The sequence below is a fragment of the Electrona antarctica genome, assembly GCF_951216825.1.
Source record: "Electrona antarctica genome assembly, chromosome: 10".
NCBI lineage: Eukaryota > Metazoa > Chordata > Actinopteri > Myctophiformes > Myctophidae > Electrona > Electrona antarctica.
The window spans coordinates 24,463,766-24,490,263 of record NC_136791.1 but is presented as its reverse complement, the minus strand read 5'-3'; the positions used below and the strand labels follow the sequence as shown (position 1 = coordinate 24,490,263).

Sequence of the window (26,498 nt, the reverse complement as noted above, 5' to 3'; positions counted from 1 at the left end):
GCTCACAATGTGACGCATTGTAGATCTGCTATTTTCAAATGGCCAAGATGTATATATGGCTGGCTGTGGTTGATATGTTTTGTAATTAAGATCTAGAAAGTAACTAGTAACTAAATGTAGTGTAGTAAAAGTACAATAGTTGCCTCTGAGATGTAGTGGAGTAGAAGTAAAAGTACTGGAAATTGGAAATACTCAAGTAAAGTACTAATACCTCAAAATTGTATTTAAGTACAGTACTTAAGTAAATGTACTTGGTTACTTTCCACCACCGCTCCACAAACTGTAGGTATATTCTCTGTCTGCTCACAGACGATGAATGTGCGTTCATCGTGCAAAAGAAAGGACCTACAACTTAATGTTGTTGTTTTGGCTTCATAATGCTGCCTTTTAATTAATCAAACCAATGTTAATTATACATGTTGTTTACATAGTGTGAGCGTTAACTCCTACAGGCCTTGGCTTTCACCTTGCCTTTATTGTTGTATGTACACCTCATGGGAATTCTGCTGTGCATCGTTTTAAACATTAATACCATACCTATCCCAAGGCGCACGGTTTTGTTTGCACACACAGGCAGCGTGTATGTGTATGGAGATGAGCTTACCCCTTATAGAGGAGGTTCCTTCCTTATAATTAACTCCAAGTACATTTGACTTTTAACCTATTTAGGCGTCGAAATTTAAAAAAATGTCTTCTAAATCATGACAATTTTCTCAAACCTCATGTTTCTATATCAGTGGTTCTCAATATTTCATGTCAAGGACCCCAAAAATTACCGGGAAGCAAAGACCGAGTGCCACGCTATGAGCTTGTAGATCTGCTATTTTTCAATAGCTAAAGTATAACATAATGCTTGAAACACCAAAAGGGGTTCCTCCGTCCAGAATGGGTTAAGGGTGTCATGTTGTCGTGCCATTCTCCGTCCATATTTACAATCCAGATCTCCGTTGCACATTTTATTTGGTTTTGATATAACAATATTTTATTGGCAGCTTGTAACTGTTGCATTCTAAATTTATCTTACGGTGGCGCCAGTGCAAAGGCCTGAAAGTTTTATGGCAACCAATGCGCACACAAGTCTCACACGCACACACACACACACACACACACACACACACACACACACACACACATGTGCACGCACACAGTTGCACACGGTGAAATCTCAAATGTTAATTTACTATAACACTGACAGGGTGCAAATTAAACCAATTGGACCCAATGATTTGTTCCCTCTCAGAGTTAAATTAACACTCAGGAGTTTACATTGACAGGCGTGTTATACATCCTCTCAGACCTCGCAGGCATTTCGAGGCTAACCAGATGTTGGTTTATATATGAGTATATATATATATACGTATAATAGGTATCAGCTGTGTGTGCAGCACCAGACCCTAGTCTAGCCCATATGATAAGGGTGCAGGTTGGCTCAGCCCCTAATGGTGGCCATTCATCTCAGACCTCGCCGCTGTCATTCTCCATTTCATTTAGCGCACTGAGGGTCGCGGGATAACGCTACCGATCGAAGGCTAGAGTAATAGCTACTAAACAGAGAGGGAGAGAGAGAGAGAGACTTATATCTGCAGGTCGCTGCGGCCGGTTGTTAGCTATCTAAAGATCAGTGCGTGTCAGTGCAGGACATGGTCTGGTGTTATGTATTGTCAACACCAGGGCTATAAGCTCCCTAATGAAAGCTAATGACGCTCGCGGTAGCACCATATTTGGTCAGGTGAGTCGGCGGGGCTCTGTTCTCGGGCCCAGCTGTCCATGCTTGCGTCGGTAATTTGATTTTGCACCTGTCTCCTCTCATGTTGCCTTGGCACGTTGAGCCTGACCAGCTCCCTCTCAGGTGCATGTTGGGCTCGGGTTGGTCAGCAGGGTATAACCTGTACATATATGGGTGCTGTCTTGTTTCAGAAGCAACGTTGCGATGTAATACAAGTCAAGAAAAACATGCTCTGGAAGTCATTTCGACTTGTAATCAGGGAGAATAGATGATTAGATTAAAGGGGAACTTCTGGTGTGGTTCTGTGGTGAGGGTGACGGGTAAGACAAGAGGGGGTTGTGTGTGTGTGTGTGTGTGTGTGTGTGTGTGTGTGTGCGTGTGCGTGTGCGCGTGCAGCCTTTGCACTAGTGGAGAGTATGCATTTACGTAGGCTGGCTTCGCAGCGCGAGCTCTCGCACGGTGGGACAGAGAACACATTGGGAAGTTTTATGCCACATCTTACAATAAAACAATAGGGTTCATGTTAAGCTCCCATTCTAAATCCATTATAGTTTATTCAGCATTTCCCGATGATTATCGGTCACATTTAAAAGACACCGGCTGTAGCTGACAAGCACAACTGAATTGTGCGATCAGGAAAATGTTGGTTGGTAACGCTGACCCCCAAGGGTGGGGTTCAGAGTAAAAGCGGTCATGTTTTCCCGGCACCCCAAAGCTCCTATTTTGAAGGAATCCCGGGAATGATTGCGTGTCCATGAGTACTGTGTAGATACATAGCTTGAAATTTACATTGGCGCATGCTTGCTTTATGTTGTAAATTTCAGTTTAAAAGTCCCTCTGGGCTCAACATTAGTCTCCATACAGTCCACTGGACACATGAACTGGCTCACTCAGCTTGCAGGAGATAATTTAGTTCCCTCAGTAATACTCGGGTCCTTGACATGGAATTGTTTGAGAACCACTGACACAGAAACATGTCATGACAGAAAACTGTCAGGGTTTAGAAGGCATTTGTAGAATCTTGTGTCAGGTCTAAATGGGTTAAGTACATTTTGATGGCAGTACTTTTGTACTTTTACTCAAGTACATTTTGAATTCCGGAATATTTTTACTTGTTAACGGAGTTAATCTATATTGCAGTGTATTGATATTTTTATTTAAGTGAATAAGGGAGTACTTTTCCCACCACTGTCCAACCAGGGCTCTACGGTCTTGATGAGAGCGACTTGGACAAGACCTTCCAGCTGCCTCTCACTACCTTCATCGGAGGACAGGAGCACACCCTGCCCCTGGGAGACATCATACGCCAGCTAGAGGTAGCGTGTGTGTGTGTGTGTGTGTGTGTGTGTGTGTGTGTGTGTGTGTGTGTGTGTGTGTGTGCGTGTGCGTGTGCGCGTGCGTGCGCCCGCGCGTGTGCGCGAGCGAGAGAGAGAGAGCGCCGTAAGCCCTTATTTTGAAGAGTCACCAGCTGATTTGGTGTACCGGAAGTGACAATCAATAATTTCTGGGGCAGCCGGTAGCTATACTTTCACTTTCATCAGAAGCGCTGATACAGTATACCGCAAGATCGTGGGGATTTTTTTTTATTGAGCTCCTAAAACATTGATGTGCTGTATGATCACCTCAGTCCCGAGCTTCAATTCCGAGAAAAAAACAAAAGATCGTCGCTAAAGCTAGTGTGGACGGAGGGAGAATATTCGATGTAGTCACAACAACGCAGAAGCAAAGTGTTTCCAGGCGACGGAGACGCCAAGAACCGGTAAAAAATGATACTAGCGATGCTGGATGCATTATAAACGAATATCTCATTCAATGTTGTCCTTTAGGCGATCTGGGACTTAGGCAGAAAATGAGTTAAGTACAGCACTTGAGTAAAACGACGTACTTGGTTATACTTTCCACTCACTGATGTAGTGTTTTCCTCCCACTCAGGCGGCGTACTGCGGACCCATCGGCGTGGAGTTCATGTTCATCAACAACGTGGAGCAGTGCCAGTGGATTCGACAGAAGTTTGAGACGCCTGGCATCAAGCAGCTCACCAACGCTGAGAAGAGAAGGCTGCTGGCCCGCCTGGTCAGGTCCACACGGTCAGAACCAATCATCTACTGACTGGCATCCTACTATTAATGCGCCACGTCTCTGTGTGTCTGCGTGTGTGTGTGTACGGTTGTAATGCACCTAACTCGAGAACCGGTTGCCCCACCGACTTCATATTTGACACACGCGTTCCACACCCCCACAGGGAGTGCAGTGCCCGGTATCGAGTCGGTCGGACCCACGGTTCTCCAGAAGCACCACAAAAGCCTCTGCTCAGGCTCTGCCAGTGGGCCTATTGAGCCAAAGTCCCCTCACCTGTGCAATTTCCAGCCTCTGTCTCAGCCAATTGATTGCCATGGCAACCCCACACCCGCAAATTGATTACTTAACCACTCCACTTTTCACAGTCAGTTTGCACTCTTCAGACACAGGCAGACAGGCAGATACAGAGATCACCATGTGGGAGACAGACAGATTAAAACGGGTGCTATGACAAGTTGACAACAGGTATTATTAGGTTCCCAAGTTGCATAGTTCTCAAGTAGGCCGATGGCCGACGGGCACATAAAGGTCTAGTTTTATAAACTAGACCTTCGCCACCCTCGTCGTCGAGTCACAGCTAGAGCTATAGAGTCACAGCTATCACAGGAGAGACAACAGGCAAAAATAACAATTCTTCTACATACTCTCATTATGTAGACTTCTTGTACATTAAGTAATACCGGTGTTTTACAATAATTCTTTAAGAGTGTAAAATGAAACCAAATCGAGACAAGAGTTAAAGATCTATGAGGGTCAGTTTGGTTACCACCTGGCACCCCCTCAACTCTCCATCATTTAGCCGGGGACCACCTGGAACCCCCTCAAGGACCACTGGTTGAAAACCACTGCTCTAGTAGCCTCGGGGACTGCAGGCGTTTTGTTTTTTCACCGGCTGTTTTTTTTGTCCGGCAAAATTTGAATCGGCCCCTCTAGACCAGACATCACACTGGCTGGGTGGCAGGCTATAGTGCTCTAGAGAGGCTGCAGGACGCAGTATGGAGGCAGACACATACAGCGTTATCCACTGACCTATTGGCCCTGTGTGCAAACAGCGCATCAGGACACATGTTTACCTACAGTACTGTCTGCCGCTCAAACACTTACTGTACAACAGATGTTAAGACGACGGACCTGTAGTCAATTAAACAGCCTACAATGTTTTTCTTTAGACACAGGAATTATCACTGGAGATTTATATCCACATGGAACCCTATTCTGGGTCAAACATTCGGTAGAAATAGCGCAACTAGATCGGCTATTAGCAGCAGAGAGATTTGGTGTACTGTACGCTGCAGAGTGAGAAAATGAGAAGACCTAGAATAAAGCCCTGGGGGGACACCAGCCAGCAAAGTAGTAGTACACTGTACTATATGGTTAAAGCATGTTGGTAGGTAGTGTACTTTACACTGGTTGATAGACCAATTAAAAACACCAGTCAAAACGTTACAGTGGTTGATAGACCAATTAAAAACACCAGTCAAAACGTTACACTGGTTGATAGACCAATTAAAAACACCGGTCAAAACAGAAGCAGAAGTTCAGTAGCATTTACAGAGGACAACGAGATCAGGGTCCGCAGCTGTACTGACCTCATGACCCCTCAATCACAAGGGGGGGGGGGCTCAGGGAGGGCTTCCATTGTACTGTTATTAAAACGGCAGTATTCATATTTACCGTAATTCTTCTGAAAGTATTTTTTACTGATGCATTATGTATGAAACAAACCTCCTCATTGTTTAAGGAAGTCTACTCTATTCTGTTATGAAACTCACATCGTTCATTTGTCAGTTGCGTCATGATGATCCAAGAAATCCAGTGAAAAGAATATTATAATTGTACGACCCACAGTTCAAGAGTTATAGGTGTGAAAGGAGCCTGTTATAACGCTACCATGAGACCAATTCTAAAGATTTATGGCAGAGGTTTTTCCTTGGCCCACTGGGGGGGGGGGGAGAGAGAGAGAGAGAGAGAGAGAGAGAGAGAGAGAGAGAGAGAGAGAGAGTGAGAGAGTGAGAGAGTGAGAGAGTGAGAGAGTGAGAGAGTGAGAGAGTGTGTGTGTGTGTGTGTGTGTGTGTGTGTGTGTGTGTGTGTGTGTGTGTGTGTGTGTGTGTGTGTGTGTGTGTGTGTGTGTGTGTGTGTGTGTGTGTGTGTGTGTGTGTGTGTGTGTGTGTGTGTGTGTGTGTGTGTGTGTGTGTGTGTGTGCGTGCGTGCGTGTGTGCGTGCGCGCGCCGGTTCGATACCTAATTCAGCCCACCTTGTTTTTAACGTGTGAGCAGGTTCGAGGATTTCCTGGCCAGGAAGTGGTCCTCAGAGAAGCGTTTTGGTCTGGAGGGCTGCGAGGTTCTCATCCCCGCTCTGAAGATGATCATTGACAAGTCCAGCTCTGTGGGCATCGAGGGCGTTATCATGGGCATGCCTCATCGGTAAGTCCAACAGTGTGGGCATCGAAGGCTCGCAGTGCGGCACAAAGTATATCTGCTATTTTTTGAATAGCCTACTCAAAAATCTAAAATGACACAGATTTCTTATGGGTTCATAAAACGGATGCTCCCGGATGTGCAACCCATCACAAATTCTAAATGCATCAACATCTCTTATTCTTTGTCTTTGCTTTCCTGAGATATGACAGATCGTGGAGGCGATTTATTTTTTTATGTTTTTTGTGGCTTTCGCCTTTATTTTATATATTTTATGGAGGGACAGACAGTAGGCTGACAGGAAATGGGGGAGAGATGGGGGGGAAGACATGCAGTAAAGGCCGTCAGGATCGGGAGTCGAACCCGCGGCACACTGCCAGACTGGATTACCAGCCAAGGTGCCTGGACCGCTGAGCCATGGCCCAGGCCGAGGCGATTTCTTTTTTACCATTGACCGTGACCTTTTACACACAAGTGCTAATCATGTCTCGGGAGCAGCCCACTGTCCGGCCATTACAACCAAGTTTCATGAATAGAAATCCCACCCATTCTTTCTCCACTTATTTTCTTCACAGACATGGGAGCACACGTCCACACATTGCTGTGGCTGTGTTTTTTGTTTTGTTTTATAGTCTTGGTACAGAGTACAGACATGGTTTTGTATGAATATCTTAATGTTTGCTTCTTGTTGCCCGTGTTGCATTGATACATCTATTGTCCTACCGCCATCTTCATGTTGTCTATTGTCCTATACCACCATCTTCCACCATGCAGGGGTCGACTGAACGTCTTGGCCAACGTGGTGCGCAAGGAACTGGATCAGATCTTCTGCCAGTTTGATCCCCACCTAGAGGCTACTGATGAGGTATAGGAACTGCTTAGCCCTAGAACACTAAACGCGATCTTTCGTCAGATCGGGAGTTTTGTGGGCGAGCGCCAAAAATCCCCGACAGCATAATCGGAGCAAATATCGTGTAGTGTGTACGAGCCATTAATACTGTGCAATCCTTCAGTACGGAGGGGGGTGAAATTATGACCGAAGTGTGATTTTTTTTTTACGGAATATTAAAATATTCCAATAAAAAATAATAATAAAATATACCCAGGTTTAGTGATGGTCTGACAAAAGTGAAGTTTAGTGTTCTATACAACTCGCTGTGAAGACAAACAAGCATTGCATTGTGTCGATGTGATCTTGGTTGCTGCTAGGGCTCCGGGGACGTGAAGTACCATCTGGGAATGTACCACGAGAGGATCAACCGCGAGACGGACAGGAACATCGCGCTGTCGCTCATGGCCAACCCGTCACACCTGGAGGCTGTGGACCCAGTGGTGCAAGGCAAGACCAAGGCCCAGCAGTTCTACAGCGGAGACACGCAGGGCAAAAAGGTACCCTAACCCTGGCCCCATTATAAACCCTATACACTGAACAGGTCTACAGTGGAGACACGCAGGGCAAAAAGGTACCCTAACCCTGGCCCCATTATAAACCCTATACACTGAACAGTTCTACAGTGGAGACACGCAGGGCAAAAAGGTACCCTAACCCTGGCCCCATATACTAAGGGCTATATCTTGCGCCACCCCTTAACCCTTATCCCTAAACTTATTTGCCATTTTTTACTATTTTAAAAAAAACATTTAAAATAGTTCAAATAGCCGTTGAACTATCTTTAAATGTTTTTCAAAATAGTAAAAATGGCAAAAATAAGTTTAGGGATAAGGGATAAGAGTGGCGCAAGATGGAGCCCTAAACACTAAACCCTATACTGAACAGTTGTACTAAGCTCACAGCGCATAACTTCGCTACAAGCTTGTACATCTGCTACTTTTGAACATTATTGAAGCATCTTGAAAGTTTTAACACAACTCTTCTCTTCTGGGGGTCCCTCCTCCCTGGCACATAGCATTTTCCAGATGGGACTCTGAAAATACATATCATTTTGGAGGGAAGAAGTGTGAGAACTACTGGTTTAGAAGGCATTTGTAGAATCTGCCTCAGGTTCTTATAGTGGGTTCATCTGTTTTTGACCAAAGGTCATGTTGACTCATAGTTTAAAGCGACCTTACAGGACATGTCCACATAGATTCAGGGTTGAATGTGCTCGTATATGGTGCGTTCACACGGGCAGATGCAAAGATACAGTCTACCATTCATTGTCAATGGAAGCACAGCGAAATGTAGATGCAAAGATACAGTCTATACCATTCATTGTCAATGGAAGCACATAGCGACATGAAGATGCCAAGATGTATCCGACGTTTGTATAGCTGCTTCAAAAGCTACAAAGCTACAAATTGAAGCTGAGCTTCAATTTTTGGGTTCAACTTCCAGATGCAAAGCTACAAAGCTACAACTGTATAGCTGCAATGACACACGTCACTTGAATGTGCTCTTACAGAACATGTCCATATTGATTCAGGGTTGAATGTGGACTCTTAAGGCCTATTCATAGTCTGGATTTTGGTGGTGAGGTGACCACCAATACTTAGTAGTTGTAGTTGCGGTGGTCACCTCACCACCGATAAATCAGACTATGAATAACGCTTTACAGGTCATGTCCATATATTGATTCAGGGTTGAATGTGGACTCTTACAGGTCACGTCCACATTGATTCAGCGGTGAATGTTCTCTTACACTGTAGGTCATGTCCATACTGATTCACGGGGACGCTGCGTTCGCCGGACAAGGCGTCGTGTACGAGACCTTTCACCTGAGTGAGCTGCCCTCCTACACCACGCATGGCACCATACATGTTGTGGTCAACAATCAGGTGCGCTATAGGATGAGAGGAGATGTATAACATATCTGAGTCATCTGCCAATGATGACATTGTTTGATCATTTTGTATACGTTAATACACTGCTTCTTCTCAACATCGGGACCATTTGGTTCCATGCATTTTGTACACTCTGAGTTAAAGATGGAGTGCCACAATTTTTGTATTTTTCCAGTTTTTCATGTGTCTATGAGGTGACGGTACTTCATTAGACACCCTGGAGTCGTTTTTATGTGCAAGGGTGTATTAACTTTGTATTTAGGGTTTCTTCCTGGGGGCTGAACCCTTGACAGTCAAACGGGCCAATGAAATAAACAGTAATATAGGGATACCACACTATCAGCCCCTCCCCTAACCCCTCCCCCTTTATCATACAACTACAGCTGTGGGTGTGGCTTCAGTTCAGGTGGACACTGAAGGAATAAATACCAGCACTCACGTTATCCGTTAGGATTCTTGTTTTATTTCGATTTTCCGCCAGCAGGTATAACAACAGACCAATGGACGTTTCCGCCGAGTGGCCTTCTTCAACTTTTTAAGATCCTTATCGGAAACATTATTAACCACAAATCTGACCTGTGCAGGTCTCTAAGACCCCTCTATAAAGACAGACTCAGATTTTACACCATTCTCTGAAAGATAATTAGAATGTCTTATAAAAACATCCTAGTAGTAATTCCTCATTGAGCCCTTTCGGGTGTTCAGTTTGTAAGGTGTGTATATACCACGCTTCTCTCTGTAACAGCAGTTTCTCACGGTCCCCTCCTCTTTTTAAGGGCTGAACAGCCTCTATACCCTGGAACCTAAGAGAGCACACTTTATGTCCCACCTCGTTAAAGTGTCTAGCCACAGGAGATGTTTCATCCCCGTTTCTAATATTGCTCTTATGTTCTGTAATCCTCACTTTTAATTCTCTTTTAGTTTTGCCTACATAACAAAGTCCACAAGGGCACTTCAACAGGTAAACCACACATTTGGTCTTGCAGGTTATAATACTCTTGGTATCAATCTTTTTACCTGAATGTGGATGTAAAAACTGATTACCTCTGATCATTGCATTGCAATGAACACAATTATTGCATGGAAAGTTACCCGTAGGCAATTCTGACAAAAAGTGGGACGGAGGAACAGTCTGCTCTCACTACAGAGTCTCTTACATTCTTAGCACGTTTATGTGCAAAAATGGGAGGCTCTTTGTACATGTGCCCCACATGAGGATCACTCGATAATATGTACCAATGCTTCTTTATCGCATTTTTAATATCCTGACACAGAGGAGAATAAGTTGTGGACAAAACCATTTTAGACTCACCTGTCTGAGCAGGTTTGGGAGTCAACAAGCTAGCTCTCTCTTTTTCTCTAGCTCTCTCTAAGTTAGTATTCAGCACTTTGTCACTATAACCTTTGGTTTTAAAACGCTCACACAAGTCTTTCGCTTGTCTCTCAAAAGCACTGTTGGAACTACAGATTATTTTTGTAATTGACTGTAAGGTAGATTCCTTTTTAATCCCGAAGGATGAAGGATGATAACTTCTGTCAGTTTGTTTTCTATAAACACAAGTAGATAGCTTCTCTCCCTCTCTTTGTATTAACACATCCAAAAATGACACAGTCTCTCTACTGTACTCCAAAGTAAAGGCTATCGAAGCCATTCTAGTATTGACATAGTTCTTGAACTCCCCCAACTGTTCTGCTGTACCAGAAAAAATAAAAAACACATCGTCAATAAACCTAAACCAGCATTTTAACCACAGGTTAAAGGGGTTGTTGTTGTAAATGAAATCCGTCTCGAAGTTCCCCATGAATAAATTCGCATAGTTCAGTTCAGGTGGATCACCACCCACCAGGCAAACCAGGCATACTTAATGGACTGGTGGGCGTGTCCACATAAAAGTATGATTTTAACAAATACTGTACACTTTTTGGAAAAAGTTCTTCCCCCTTATATTATAATAACACCTGATGATCATGTTTCAGGGTGGGAAAAAATCGTGGCACTCCATCTTTAAATTATCACTGAGGATTGTACTGTTTAGATTGGGGTCACAGAGATAATTATATTCAAAAATGCATCAAATGGTTCACGACGGTTCTTCCGTCTCAGATCGGCTTCACGACGGACCCGCGCATGGCGCGCTCCTCCCCGTACCCCACGGACGTGGCCAAGGTGGTCAACGCGCCCATCTTCCACGTGAACGCAGACGACCCCGAGGCGGTCATGTACGTGTGCCGTGTGGCCGCCGAGTGGAGGAGCACCTTCCACAAGGACGTCGTCATCGACCTGGTCAGTCTATACTGTATATAGGACGTCCGGCTGCCCCCCTCCTCCCTTCCCTCTAACACACCCTGGTCAGTCCCTCCCCGGGGACTGCCCATAGATCCGAAGTCCCGTTAGTCCGAACATCCGGAAAGGTTGGCGAACATGCGCTGCTGGTTGGCGAACATGCGCTGCTCCCGTGCTTGTGGTTATGTTTAGGGTTAGGGTTAGAGATAGGCTTAGTCATTTCGGAACAATGGACAGTCGTAGGACGTCTGGTCCCCTCCCTTCCCAAACGTTCTAGACTCTTCTCGCTCTTGACGTCCACGCTGTTGAATGACCTCTTGACAAAGACCCGATTTCTGGGCAAAGATTTGATGAAACGATGATCATGATCGTGTGACTCGTTGATGTAGTGAGTTCATATGTTTGTGGCAATGTGCGTGTGTGTGCAGGTGTGTTTACTAAAAGAATGTCTGTGCGTCACGTGCGTGTCTGTCCAGGTGTGTTACAGACGTTTCGGCCACAACGAGATGGACGAGCCCATGTTCACCCAGCCGCTCATGTACAAGCGGATCCGCCAGCAGGAGCACGTGCTGAAGAAGTACTCGGACAGGCTCATCGCCGAGGGTGTGGTCACGCTGCAGGAGTTTGAGGTGAGGGTTCTTCTTTTTGGCCGGCGTTTGAACTAGAAAACATTTTGTATAGTCGCCGCTATCTGCGCAGACACGTTTTATTTGCTATATCACTAGCTGCCGCGCGTTGTGCATTAAATCACATTTAAATATCGCCCGACGGCCACTGGTATTTGTTGAAGCAGCAGTCCTGAGGTTCAATTTAGTGCCGGGGGTTTCATACATGGCAGTCCTTCATATTATATGGCTTCTTCGTGGCGACGTTGAAATAGTCCTCAGGTTCTTGGTGGTCGCTCGGCGACATCGCTCAAAAAAAGCGCTCCGTCCCGAAAACTGCGACTGTGTGAGCGGGAGCGCCGACATCCATCCGTGGCCGTTTGTTGTTTTATGGGGGCGACGGCGGAGAAATGCTTCACGCAGCAGTCAGTGTGCTGTGATGGACACTGTGGCTTTCAGTATACTGTGGCCTGCTTGGTTTTGCTCAGAAAAAAAGAAACAACCCATAAACAAAAAGTAAAGCACCGAGGCAGAACCGTCAACGTTCCTGCAGACTACATACTGTACAGAACACCCACCCCACACCATCCCCCGCTGTTTTTACAGCCTTCACCAGCACCATTTATTTTTTGTCTCTCTCTCTCTCTTTCTCTCTGTCTCTTTGGCTTTGTCTATCGTTGTGCCTTTCTCTCGCACGCACGCACGCATGCACGCACGCACGCACGCACGCACGCACGCACGCACACACACACACACACACACACACACACACACACACATAGTAGAAGGTTTGTCTGAATCAGCTTATGTATTGCATTGCCCGACCAGAAAATCAAATAGTGATCATATCATATTCTTTTTTCCTGCAAGGATGCCAGATTTGGACAAATCAAAGAGTTGCCAGTGACACATGTTGTTGCAGCTGTGTGGATAACTACAGTAGACACAGTAGCTCTATAACCCAGAAAGTATTGGTTGCCAGAGTTCTGTCATTATTGGTATGTTGAAATCGGATAACGATGGGGCCGTCATTTATTGACATTCCAGCAGTGCCTTTCACAAACTAGCTATAGCAGCGATCAACTTGCTAACAACACCAACGTCCACTCAGCTGTAATGAGCTACTCTTGACAACTTGAGGATATCTGCTGACCAGTGTACTGGTGTGACTGTAATGAATCAGTCTCGCGTATAGCCAGACAACTATTCCACAATCTCCGAATGCTATATAGAGTCTGGAACTAGACCTTCCGAAATCCGAGTAAGGAAGCTGCCATTTCCGTTCACGGAAATATATTTGAAAATATCTTTACATTTCATTATTTTATTTCCATTTCTGCTAAGCAGCAAGCTATATGTGCTTAGATGATTTTGATTTATATTAGGATAGATTTGCGTGACTGTAAAGATGAAACGGAAGTGGGGAGGAGGAGGCTTCACTTCCGCTTCATATTTTACTCATGATCAGAGCTTCCGTTGCTCCAGACTGTATGACGGAAGCATTTGAAAGTTCCGAGAGGCTAACAGTCTGGCCACGCGAGACTAATGAAACCATCATACCATGTTCATTTGGGTTGCAGGAAGAAGTTTCTAAATATGATAAGATCTGTGAGGAGGCGTACGCTCGCTCCAAGGACGAGAAGATTCTTGACATCCGTCGCTGGCTAGACTCCCCCTGGCCAGGTACGAATAACAAATCTCTATAAAAAAAAACTCCTTCTGAGAAAAATAACTTGTTAAATTATTTTCCGTTATAGAATCACATGCATGAGTATGATAACATATGCTTTTATTATTCTCTTCTGTTTTTTGGATTGATATGATGGGGAAACTCCTCTGTGTTAATGTATCCAATTGTAATGTGTCCGTTTAGAAAATATATTTCTGGGAGCAGAAAAAGGTGTGCAGACCCTTTTTATTTCTTATCTGTTACTATGTTGGATCCAACACCCAGCCTATTAGGGTATATACTCTGTTGGATCCAACACCCAGCCTATTAGGGTATATACTCTGTTGGATCCAACACCCAGCCTATTAGGGTATATACTCTGTTGGATCCAACACCCAGCCTATTAGGGTATATACTCTGTTGGATCCAACACCCAGCCTACTATATACTCTGTTGGATCCAACACCCAGCCTATTAGGGTATATACTCTGTTGGATCCAACACCCAGCCTATTAGGGTATATACTCTGTTGGATCCAACACCCAGCCTATTAGGGTATATACTCTGTTGGATCCAACACCCAGCCTACTATATACTCTGTTGGATCCAACACCCAGCCTATTAGGGTATATACTCTGTTGGATCCAACACCCAGCCTATTAGGGTATATACTCTGTTGGATCCAACACCCAGCCTATTAGGGTATATACTCTGTTGGATCCAACACCCAGCCTACTATATACTCTGTTGGATCCAACACCCAGCCTACTATATACTCTGTTGGATCCAACACCCAGCCTACTATATACTCTGTTGGATCCAACACCCAGCCTTAGGGTATATACTCTGTTGGATCCAACACCCAGCCTATTAGGGTATATAGAGCTGCGTGTCTTTTGGCTGGGTTTTTTTAGCCTCCTCTGCGAATGTATCCATTTGTAACTGAGTGTGTACAAAATGTGACCAAATCCCTTTTTATTACATTTGTACACTCAGCGATAAATGAACACTGAAGGATTTATTGTGTAATAATCTAACTTAACGCACATGCGTGCACGCACGCACGCGCACGTGGTCTCTTCTCCTCTCTTCGTAGAGTTCTTCACGGCGCAGGGCGAGCCGAAGAGCATGAGCTGTCCTCCCACTGGACTGGACGAGCAGACGCTGCAGCACATCGGTCAGGCGGCCAGCTCCGTTCCTCTGGACCTCTTCAACATCCACCCTGGTCAGTCTCAACGCTCTATAGCAGTGGTTTTCAACCAGTGGCCCGGGGACCACCAGTGGTCCTTGAGGCGGTTCCAGGTGGTCCCCAGCTAAATGATGGAGAGTTGGTGACCAAATGGACCCCCAAATGGACCCGTACGGGTATACATTTGGTTTCATTTTACGCTCTCAAGAGGTTAAATTGTTGTTAAACATCTGCATTACTGAATTTACAAGAAGTCTACACAATTAGAGAATGTAGAAGTCTAATATCTCCCCGGTCCAGGGGGATATCCCTTTGGTCCAGTGGTTAAGATGTTGAAAACCCCTGGTCTATAGATCCACCCTGGTCAGTGTGTAGGTCTATATAGATCCATCCTGGTCAGTGTGAAGGTCTATAGATCCAGTATCTCTAGTCGTCCTCAGACGAGCCCTCCATCGTCGCTTCCAGTCATCCCGGTTCTCCATACATCTGGCCAGCTCGTTGGTGCTTTGCGCTCCTGCGTCGTTCTTGAGTACATCCACATATGTTGGTATGGGATGTCCTCGTGACCGGTGCCCATGTGTGTTGGTTCCCACAGCATCTGTGGGAACTGATGCTGCTGGCTGGCAGCTCCTGGTGTCTTTGGCAGTGTCCTGCTGCTATAGTCTCATTCTCCTGGCTGCTATTTTGTCGCTCACCCTGAATATTCCAGCATACAGATTCTCATTGGTAACATGTGTGCCCTTGCTGATGTTGAGCACTACACGTAACATTCTGTAACATTCTGGTGTAGCACCCTGTCTAGAGACTTCTGCAGAGTTGGCTTCAGGGTCCAGCATTCACTGCCATATAGGAGAACAGATTCTACCGTCGCATAGAAGAAGCTGAGTTTGATTTGTCGGGGGAGGTTGGAGTTCCATACACTGGCCATGCCATTCAGGGCCCTCCATGCAAGTGCCTTCCTCACTTTTAGATCTTGCTCTGTTGAGTTGACCCATGAGCCCAGGTACTCTGTTGAGTTGACCCATGAGCCCAGGTACTGTTGAGTTGACCCATGAGCCTCAGCCCAGGTACTGTTGAGTTGACCCATGAGCCCAGGTACTGTTGAGTTGACCCATGAGCCCAGGTACTGTTGAGTTGACCCATGAGCCCTGCAGGTACTTGAAGTCATTGACTTCCTTCAGAAGTCCAGTGGTGGAGAGTAACCAAGTACATTTACTTAAGTATTGTACTTAAAGTAACATTTTGAGGTATTTGTACTTTACTTGAGTAATTCCAATGCCTAATACTTTTACTACTACTCGGCAGTGGCTCAGGGGTAGAGTGACCGGATGGCAACCGCAAGGTTCCCAGTTCGAACCAGGGCTCCCCCAGAGTTAGTGTCGAAGTGTCCTTGAGCAAGACTCTGAACCTCTAATTGCTCCCGATGTGCAGGTTGGTGCCTTGCATGGTTTCCTCTGGCATCGGTGTGTGAATGTAATGCACAATCTCTGTAAAGCGCCTTGGATATTGGCGCTATATAAATGCACCATTTACCATTTACCGCTACATTTGAGTCAAATATTGTACTTTTACTCCACGGTGGACGGTATCACGCGGCAACATTGGGGACATACAGGCTCTCACTGTGCTCACTTTCACTTTCCATCACCTTGGTGAAAATGAACGTAATCTTCCTTGTTACCATAGTGGAGTGACGTACAATGTCGTACAAGATCAGGGCCACTTGACTCTATATTATTTTTAAATACAGTATTATCATTGCTGTCAGGCAGAAACTCTTTTCTCCATATTTTAACTTTTGGGTTTTAAATGAATGCCCTACTTGATTATCCTACACCTACAGCATCACACAAAAGTATCAAGATCTGCTACTTTTTGCAAAACAAAATTCTGTGATTTTTATCCCACAATTTTGTAACCCATTTTTTCACCCTGTGTTAATTATCAAATGTAATCCTGGGCTCTACAGTCCCTCCGCCAACCTGGGGAGAGCAACGGACTGACATCATGCATCCTTCAATGCATGAGGCATTCTTTTCACCTGACAGGGGGGAGTTTCCCCGGCCGGACGTAGCGTGTGAAAGGAACACGTTATTCCAACCAGTTCCTCTCCCCTCCATCAGGCGCCCCGGCTGACCATGGTGAGGCAGTATAGAGACCAGGATTACTGCTGATTACCACTGATTACTTTAGCTATTTCTGATTGAATTTGAACCCTTGTTCATATGAGGTTTCCACCCGACAGAGACAGAGATGATATCTCGTTTTCAAACTGCTACTGTGCAGACATATTTCCTCTGCGATGATCTTCGGCGGGTCGATAAAAGCGGTTCGCCTGTGAAGCCATGGCTCAGGCGTGGCAGGTGTCTGCACTGCACAGCTGGTGCGACTCAGTCTTTAGAGCGAACACAGATGTTTTTAATTACAATAGCATAGCATAGCGGCCCATTGCTTTTTATACGTATAATACTGTACATTCCTCTCTCTGTGTTCCCGACTTCCCATCCAAAACGTCACCTCTCGTATCTGTTGCCCCATCGCAGTTCGGCTTGGATCCATATAGAGATTTTTAGGGTCGATATAATTGGCGTGCGTGCGTGCGTGCGTGCGTGCGTGCGTGCGTGCGCGCGCGCGTGCGTGCGTGCGTGCGTGCGCCTGTAGTGCGTGTAGCACTTGCCTTAGCCTCGACGACCTTTCCAGCTCATGCAAACTCTAAAAATCCTATAGTGTTATATAGTTTCAATGTACAGATTATTTGAATATTCTACTGTTTGACCGATGATAATACGTTCTTAGGTTTACTTATGATACTAGAATATTTCTATGCATTTGATGTATTACCATGTTTTGTCCTTGCTTACTGTAAGTGGCTCTCGATTCAGAGCGTCTGCTGAATGCCTAAAATGGTGTGTTCTCTCTCAATTCAATTCAATTCAATTCAATTCAAAGGAGCATTATTGGCATGAGAAAACATACGTTTACATTGCCAAAGCAGAAGTGGAACAAGACAATCAAAATAAAACAATGTATTCCGCCTTCCAGGCGTGTCTCGTATCCTGCGCGGCCGGGCCGACATGGTGAAGCGGCGTCAGATGGACTGGGCTCTGGGCGAGTACATGGCGTTCGGCTCTCTGCTCAGAGACGGGATCCACGTGCGACTCAGCGGTCAGGACGTGGAGAGAGGAACCTTCAGGTGAGTGGTGCGTCGTCGTGTCAACCGGCCGCCCACACCTATCAGAGCAGTGCTGTTTTCGTGGACTAAAACTAAGATGAAAAATGTTCGTCGACTACCTTTTTCCACTGAGGAAAACTAAGTGGAAACTAAATGAAAACTAAGCTATGATGACTAAAACTAAGACTAAATATACTGACAATTTCGTCAACAAATAAAAAACTAGACTAAAATGTTAGGAAGGGACTAGTGGTCAAGAGATCCAGTATAAGTCATTTTTCACTTTGTTTGCATGCTGAAAATAGCCGATTTACAAGCTCACAACGCGTCGCGTTTTTTCCCCCCGCCTACATTTGATTGGTTCAGATCTGTAAAAGTTGGTTCAGAACTGGAACGAAAAAATACGTCTTGCCCTGAAGTGGGAACCAAGGTGGGCATGTCACATTCAGGATGGAAGATGCAGATGTGATATAAACCATCATAACAAATAAAGAACGGAACCAGTTCCAGAACCAAAGTTATTTTGGTGGAAAAGGGGCCTCTGTGTGAGTGGAGAGATCCACACCGAGCAGAGACACTACAATTTACAATTTAGCATTTAGCAATTTAGCAGACGCTCTTAATCCAGAGCGACTTATATTAAGCAAGAACAAAAAGCAAGGCAATACATCACATACACAAAAACTAGTTATCATGAAACATGCATAAGCTAAGAACGTATAATGAAACTATACATATAAACTATACATACTATACTATACCATATATACTATAGCATAGTGCTAGTGCTATGACTACATAAAATGCAATTATAGTGCTGTCTACGTAACATGCTATAAGTCTGTATAAAATGCTATCTAAGTCTGCATAAAGTGCTATCTAAGGGGCTAGGGTAAGTGCTACGGGCCATGATGGAGTCTGAACAGGTGGGTTTTCAGACTACGGCGGAAGATTGGGAGTGAGGCTGCAGTTCTGATTGTAACACTCTGTGTGAGTGGAGAGATCCACACCTAGTAGAGACACTCTGTGAGTGGAGAGATCCATGTCATGACTTTCTTGATTTTGTATCCTTGACGTTTGTCCGATGAACATGATGCAACATGTGTTTTTCTTGTATGACGTCTAATTATTCAAATTAAATCAAATCAAATCTAAATCTTCAATGTTCTTGTGTCCAGACAAAGCCCTAGAACTTAGATTTAATCACGATTTCATCATCGTCGTCGTCGTCGTCATCATCATCATTACCTTTGTTTAAACCTGAGGGGCAGTACAAGCAGGCCCTCATTTGTAAACGTAGCCCAAGGTAACAATACAAAAAACCTAGTACTCGACAAAGTCAGTCATCAATAAATATTTTTTTTTTTAAAGACTTCTGAAGCTCATTCCAGGCAGATGGGACACCCCTTGCCTATAGCTCTGTCTGAGCACCAGGAACCCTGAGCATCAATAAGTCACCCGTTCGAGCCTGTCTTTCAAAATAGTATTTCTTATAGAAAGTGCAGAAGTAGCCAGCACACACTGACAATACATGTCACATGGTTTATTTACCTGTCATGGACATGCAACGTTGCTTGTCCATGAGAGCTAAATAAACCATATGAAAAGGACATGTATTGTCATTGTGTGCTGGCTATACTTCTGCACTTCTATTTCATTATTGAGCCCTGCACCAAAAGACTTTCTCCTAACCTCTGAGTCTGCTTTTGCAGATATTTTTTCTCAAACTTTTTTCTTGCCATTTGACCGCGGACCCCATCTGAAAGTGTTTTGTGCGAGGCAGGGACCCCCAGAAGAGAATATATGTTTATTTCTTTTCAAGATTATTCAGAAAATACTGGAATCCCGCACACTGTCTTCACTTACAGAATTTTATTGAGGCATTAGAACAGAGATGCCCACACTTTTTTGACTTGTTTAATTAATTAAGTCACCTTAATTAAAATGATTTATTTATGATATATATATATATATATATATATACAGTATTTTGGGAAAGTCATGTGGTCTACCTGCACAGCCTTTGTGATCAACCTTTTGGGCTCAACGTTTGGGTCCGTCAGGTCAGACCTTCATCAGGCGTGCAGGATTCCAGTCTTTTCCTACTCTTCCTCCAGTTCATCCGACACACCTGTCCCCCTGTAGGTGTGAATATAAGGACTCTTATTCTCGATTATTCAAAATCGCCCAAACGTTCATATGAAATGTTCAAAAATAGCAGACATACAAGCTTGCACATCACGTACATATGATTGCTTGTACTGTACATGTGCTATTTTTGAATAGCCAACCTATAAATGGCTAAAGTGGCCGGAAAAAAATTACCCCAGGGACCCAACCAATGTTCCAAACCACCTAGTAATGTGGTTCAAATCTGACATGTTTTGTTTTTGCTGTTCAGACTTATATATTAATTAACTTAACTTATACATATGATATTGATTCGGGCTGCCAGTGTGAAGATAGTCTTATATACAAGACGTAGAGATATGAGGAGATTTAATATGCATAATTATTAGTAGTACTATGAGTACTGTACGTGTACGAAGCTCTCACTGTCCGCTGGGAATGAAGCGACGGCCACATGGTGCTAAGTAGTGACACGTAAACAATATGGTGTGTGTGTGTGTGTGTGTGTGTGTGTGTGTGTGTGTGTGTGTGTGTGTGTGTGTGTGTGTGTGTGTGTGTGTGTGTGTGTGTGTGTGTGTGTGTGTGTGTGTGTGTGTGTGTGTGTGTGTGTGTGTGTGTGTGTGTGTGTGTGTGTGCGCGTGTGCGTGCGTGCGTGCGTGTGTGCGTGTGCGTCTGTCTGTCTCACCTGTCCCGTATCAGTTCTCCACCAGTAGCCACTCAGTCTCCAGTGATACAGTCCACTTAGCACGCAGCCCGTACATCACACTAAACCATTCAGACCTCTCTTCTACATTTTCTGAAAAACCTACTGTATGTTTCTATATCAGTGGTTCTCAAGGCAGTGGTTGTAGGTGGTTTAAAAAATGGCAGATCTACAAGCTTGTATCATGGCACTCAGTGCCACGTTATGAGCCTGTACATCTGCTTATTATTCAACAGCTAAAGTTTAAAGTGATGGTTACAGTGGTTAAAAGATAGGCGACATGCAATTTACAGTTTGCAATTGAATTTAGGCATTTAGCAGACACTCCCCCAGTCCAGACTATAGTAAATGGTAAATGGTAAATGGTGCATTTATATAGCGCCTTTATCCAAGGCGCTTTACATAGATTGTGCATTAAATTCACCCATTCACACACACATTCATACACCGATTGCGGCGGAAGCCATGCAAGGTACCAACCAGCACATCGGGAGCAATTTGGGGTTCAGTGTCTTGCCCAAGGACACTTCGACATGTAGACAGGAGGAGCCGGGATTCGAACCGCCGACCCATGGATCATTGGACGACCTGCTCTACCTCTTGAGCCACAGTCGCTCAAGAGGCCACTTAAAGATGTGTTTCAGGTCTAAATGGGCTAAACAAACCAGTTACGCTTCGCCTCGCATTCACCGCCGTCATCCATTCGTCATCCATTCGTCCAGCCAAGAAGTGCTCTTTCCTCTAGATGTCGTGTTTATTTAATTTTTTTTCCCCCGACAGAGGCAATAAACACGCTTTCCCATAAAACATTTGAGGAGGAGAAGTGCTGGGGAAGGCATTCAAGCGAGTATATCTGCACCCCACCTACTCTGCTTTCGCTGTCGCCATTTGTTCGTTTTATTTTGTTTTAACGGTTTATTTCTGTTCTCCCGGGTTGGGCTGAGAGCTTCAGTCCACACCGACCCTCTATGGATTGCAATTTATTGTCTTTCTTTAACACCCCCCCCCCCCCCCCCCCCCCACCCTGTCATCCGAAATACCTTTCTTTCTTTTCTCCTTCCCTCACTCCATGCCACCCCCAACACACACACACACACACACGCACACATCAACATTTTAGTATGCTGATTTTGTGAATGGAATTTTATTTTATTTTGTGATGGTTAAGCCTATAACCCTACAAGCTCACAGCGCATAGATCTACACACCTCATCCTAACCCCAACCTCAATATGTTCCTAAATGGAACCCTAACACATTTTTTATTTTATTTTTTAACCATAAAACAAAAATTCTCATTTGAGGACCATGCAGACATATTCCACACAATGTCCACATTTTCAAATTCTACTACACTTGTGAGGTATAGCAATACACACACACACACACACACACACACACACACACACACACACACAGACACACACACACACAGACAGACACACACACTCCTCTGGGGAGCAGAGCATATTGGTGTGTTCCAGTCGACTGGGCGTGCTTGCGTCGCTGTGCTGTGCTGTATGGAACAATGTGGACTAATGGACTCACTGCTCTGTGTTGGGTTTGGGTGGGTTTGGTGTGCACACGGTGCCCAAGTACCCCCTTCCCTCACTAATGGGGCCCCCAGGCACAGGGAATGCATGGGCTCCTTTGTGTGTGTGTGTGTGTGCACGGCATGCGCATGTGTGCATATTATGTACTCAAGTGAGTCAGAATGAAGCTGTGTGTGTGTGTGTGTGTGTGTGTGTGTGTGTGTGTGTGTGTGTGTGTGTGTGTGTGTGTGTGTGTGTGTGTGTGTGTGTGTGTGTGTGTGTGTGTGTGTGTGTGTGTGTGTGTGTGTGTGTGTGTGTGTGTGTGTGTGTGTGTGAGACACAATACCAACCAATGATCTCTGGGTCAACCCTTGGCATCCCTATTTTCAGCACGTCATTAGTTAAGTATAGATAATATACAAATATTTCACTTTTCAAAAATAGCTACAAGCTCACGATCCTTCACAATTTGATGCGTTGTGAGCTAAGTTACACAACCATTATTCATTTGGTCGGCTGCACCTGTGTCGTTGCTTACATCACCGTACAATAAGCTTGGTATTTTTCGCAGCCTGCCATGCTTGTTTTTAATCTGCTTTTGAAACGGGTATAGTGTAAGTGATATCTTTTGGTTAAAACAAAATGTTTTAGGGATAAAGTTTGAGTGTTGCTAGTATTCAGTGTTTGGTCAGTAACAGCTAGTGGTCTCCTCATCTCTCCAGCGCTTTAATTAATACAAATTTTCAGGTGTGGTTAGTAACGCTTTTATCACCTTACATTTTATAGTCTTCCAGTTTCCATCTTCTGTCGTCTGCTCATTTCTTTGTGTCATCACTTCTAATTCCACTTATTCATCCTGGATGAGTTATCTCTGTTTACCAAAACAAACAAACAAACAAAAAAGCTGGAGATACTGGGAGACTCCTGTTACTGAACAAACACTCTATAGCTAGGATTAGTATCCAAATATAGACCTATTTAACACTGAACAAACACTACACAAATTAAAAAATAATTATACCATTGCTAAAAATGGTTTAAATATGTACCTGAGAAGATGGCTTTGGAATAGTGGATTTAGCGTTACAAACATCTTACATATAAGACAAATGCACTTGGAATGGGTAATGGAGGGGAGAAATGGAATAGGTACCGTTTTTCTTTCTTTCTTTTAAAAAAAAATGTGTATTTAATTTGTAATGCTATACAGACGTTTTTGTGCACAGCAGTTAACCCAATTCCCGCCAGCATTAATTAATCCCTCGATAGCGTATTGCCAAGGTTTTATCGCACGTAACACTTACTTTGAAGAGCCAAATATCCGTAACTGGATGTTACAATGACAAACTGCTGTGTGTGGTCATGTCATGACCGGTTGTTGTTGTTGTCTCGCTCGGCGGTGGAAAACCCGACCACGAGTGTCAGCGCACATGCTACAGCCCGTTGAAAACCCTTGTATTCACCAGAAACGGCCCCCTCAATTTCTGGCGGGCTTCGTGTTAAAAACGAAATATTGGATTGTGGGTTTCAGCTGGCAGGCCCTTTTATGTCAATCAATCAATTTCCTTAAAGCTGCTATGAGCAATAATATGTCAAAATTGTAATTACCTTTTTATTTTTTTATTTTTTTTTGTCATTGGTTGATTTGCCTGTCTACTTCCTGATTGGTTAGTCATTTCGACCGGGTTTTTTTTCCAACCAATGACAAAGCTTCTAGGAACATCTTTGAATGCAGATTGTGGCCTAGTTGTTTCACAGGGACAAAAAAAAAAACGTTTTACTCATTGCTGGCTGTCTGAATACCAAAAGAAAAACACGAAATAAAGTCATTGAAATTTTGACATATTATTGCTGAGAGGTATGACAGACAGATACACGGATATCTGTAGAATTAATTGTTAGATATTCTTCAGGGCCATGTCATGTGATCTACCTGCACAGCCGTTGTGATCTACTGGTAGATCACAATCTACCTTTTGGGCACCTCTGCTCTATAGCAATGATTACTATCCAAATATATACGTAATACTTAATTCAACAAAGATACATATCACTTATACTGCACCTTTAACCCATTTAGATCTGAGGACGATTCTACAAATGCCTTCTAAATCCTGACAGTTTTCTGAAAACCCCATGTTTCTATGTCAGTGGTTCTCAAACATTTTCATGTCAAGGACCCACAGAATTATATGTATGTGTATGTGTATCTGAAAATGTGTCGTTCCAGGGACCCCCCCGCAGAAGCAAACATATGAGTTAAAACGTTTGCTGTGAAAGAATATATATTCAAAGATTTGCACAAATTTTCACGATTTTTCAAAAATAGCAGACCTACAAGCTCATAGCGCGGCACTCAGTGCCGCGCTATGAGCTTGTAGATCTGCTATTTTTCAATAGCTAAAGTTTATAATAATGGTTAAAACACCAAAAGGGGTTCCCGCCCGAAATGTGTTAACCTGAACTGCAAAACAAATGGATGTATGGTTGCTACTAGGCTGCGTGGTGAGAACAGAGTCGCGCATGCAGTAATAATGTGCATTAGCTCCATTAGCTGCCTGCGAGTGCTGCGCTCTCACTTTCATTCTCCCATCAAAGGATTTCTTGAAGAGAAGGATGATATCCTGCAGATGTAGCGCAAAGATCAAACAAAGCAATTATGCAGTCTATGCCCTCGTTACTTACAAACCACTGTGTTCTAATTGATCCGAAGAGTGCTCCCGCGGAGAGAACGCGACGACGCTATATTCAACTCAATGCTAATTGACGTGGAAAGTATTTCACCGTATAATTGCATACTATCACATTGTTTCTTGTTAACTAATCATGACCGTGATGTTGTTGTTGTTTCACATAATAATACATTACGAGTAGCCATTTTCTGCAACGCTAAACGTTTTGCCATTACATAACCCTGGTGTGCCTGTCTCTCCCTGTGTGTGTGCGTGTGTGCGTGCGTGTATGTGCGTGCGTGTGTGCGTGTGCACGTAGGCGTGCGCGCACCCGTTCAAAAGCTACATTGAAAAACTTGTGAATGCACAATAAGTACTTTCTACTTTTGGTATACTTTAAGTGCATTTTGATAGAAATACTTTCGTACTGTTACTCAAGTAAACGCTGAATTCCGGACTTTTACTTGTAGAGTATTTCTCTACATTGCAGTATTGATTCTGTACTTCATACTTTTACGCAAGTACTTTTTCCCCCACTGCGCGCGCGTACATGCGTGTGTCTCTGTTCGGAGGCTTCATTAGGATGATGTTAGAGCGTGGTGCTGTAAGTGGTTGTCTCATCGCGGTGGGTGTGATGGCTGGATGGGACCGCTGCCCTGGCAGCTAGTGGGACTGGCAGGGCCGATTAGAGCGCAGCTCTGTGCACCCATCACGTCCCCTCACGTCCCCTCGCTCGTGTCCCCCAGAGCAGTGCAAGTGACTGGCTGGGGAGTGAGCTACGGGACCGCTTCTCACGGACCGTGATGTGTGTGTGTGTGTACCGCTATATACTTGTGATGGCCGAAATGTCCCCACAAAGTATTTTAGATATTTGATAGACATTGTTTTGTGAGTGACTGTTTTCCCCGTCCTCGCAAATGAAATGGTTGTTTCGTGGCTACAATTACGGAAATACTGGATTATTTATTAGACATTTAAAGGTTCTGCGGGTTGGGATTGGAGCGTGTGCTGGTGCCGTGCACCAAAAAATAGGTGCTCTACAAGCTCAACTCTCAGATCAGCTTATTTTCTGCTTCACGGTTGTGATTTTTGTCCTCACAAGACGCGTGCGTGTGTGCGTGCGTGCGTGCGTGCGTGCGTGCGTGCGTGCGTGCGTGCGTGCGTGCGTGCGTGCGAGCGAGCCCACTGACACAGCACCCTCACTCTCAGTAAAAAAAGCCTCTTGTTAGCACCCATCCATCAGCTTGGTGACAACCTTGAATCCTGTGTCACCGTTTCTCCTGAAGTTCAACATTTAAACCCTACACAGTACTTCATTCAGTTAAAAAAATGTTTTAAATTATTTTGACGGGCCTTGATGGCGTAATGGCAAATTTTACACTTGGTTGCATGCTGAAAATAGCCGATCTACAAGCTCACAGTGCGACTTTGTGAGCTTGTAGATCTGCTATTTTCAGAGCGCAATACGCGAGCGCAACCAAACATAAAAATAATGACTTGCTCTACTGGATCTCTTCTCCACTAGTCCCTCCCTAACATT

The 26,498-nt window shown here is 44.4% G+C and overlaps 1 protein-coding gene across 2 annotated transcripts in view; it reads left to right on the top strand.

Moving 5' to 3' along the window:
- The window catches only part of ogdhl (oxoglutarate dehydrogenase L), a gene marked incomplete at its 3' end in the record, with an annotated part of 44,709 nt that overhangs the window by 6,000 nt on the left and 12,211 nt on the right, over window positions 1-26,498 (top strand). The window contains exons 4-14 of one of the 2 annotated variants that reach the window (XM_079512985.1): window positions 2,927-3,042; window positions 3,659-3,813; window positions 6,082-6,228; window positions 6,997-7,087; window positions 7,432-7,611; window positions 8,869-8,997; window positions 11,108-11,287; window positions 11,764-11,916; window positions 13,473-13,575; window positions 14,658-14,786; window positions 17,793-17,943. In XM_079512985.1, coding sequence (XP_079369111.1) covers window positions 2,927-3,042; window positions 3,659-3,813; window positions 6,082-6,228; window positions 6,997-7,087; window positions 7,432-7,611; window positions 8,869-8,997; window positions 11,108-11,287; window positions 11,764-11,916; window positions 13,473-13,575; window positions 14,658-14,786; window positions 17,793-17,943 — 1,534 coding nt within the window. The remainder of the gene's footprint in view (window positions 1-2,926; window positions 3,043-3,658; window positions 3,814-6,081; window positions 6,229-6,996; window positions 7,088-7,431; window positions 7,612-8,868; window positions 8,998-11,107; window positions 11,288-11,763; window positions 11,917-13,472; window positions 13,576-14,657; window positions 14,787-17,792; window positions 17,944-26,498) is intronic. The other variant, XM_079512984.1, reaches the window with a different exon arrangement.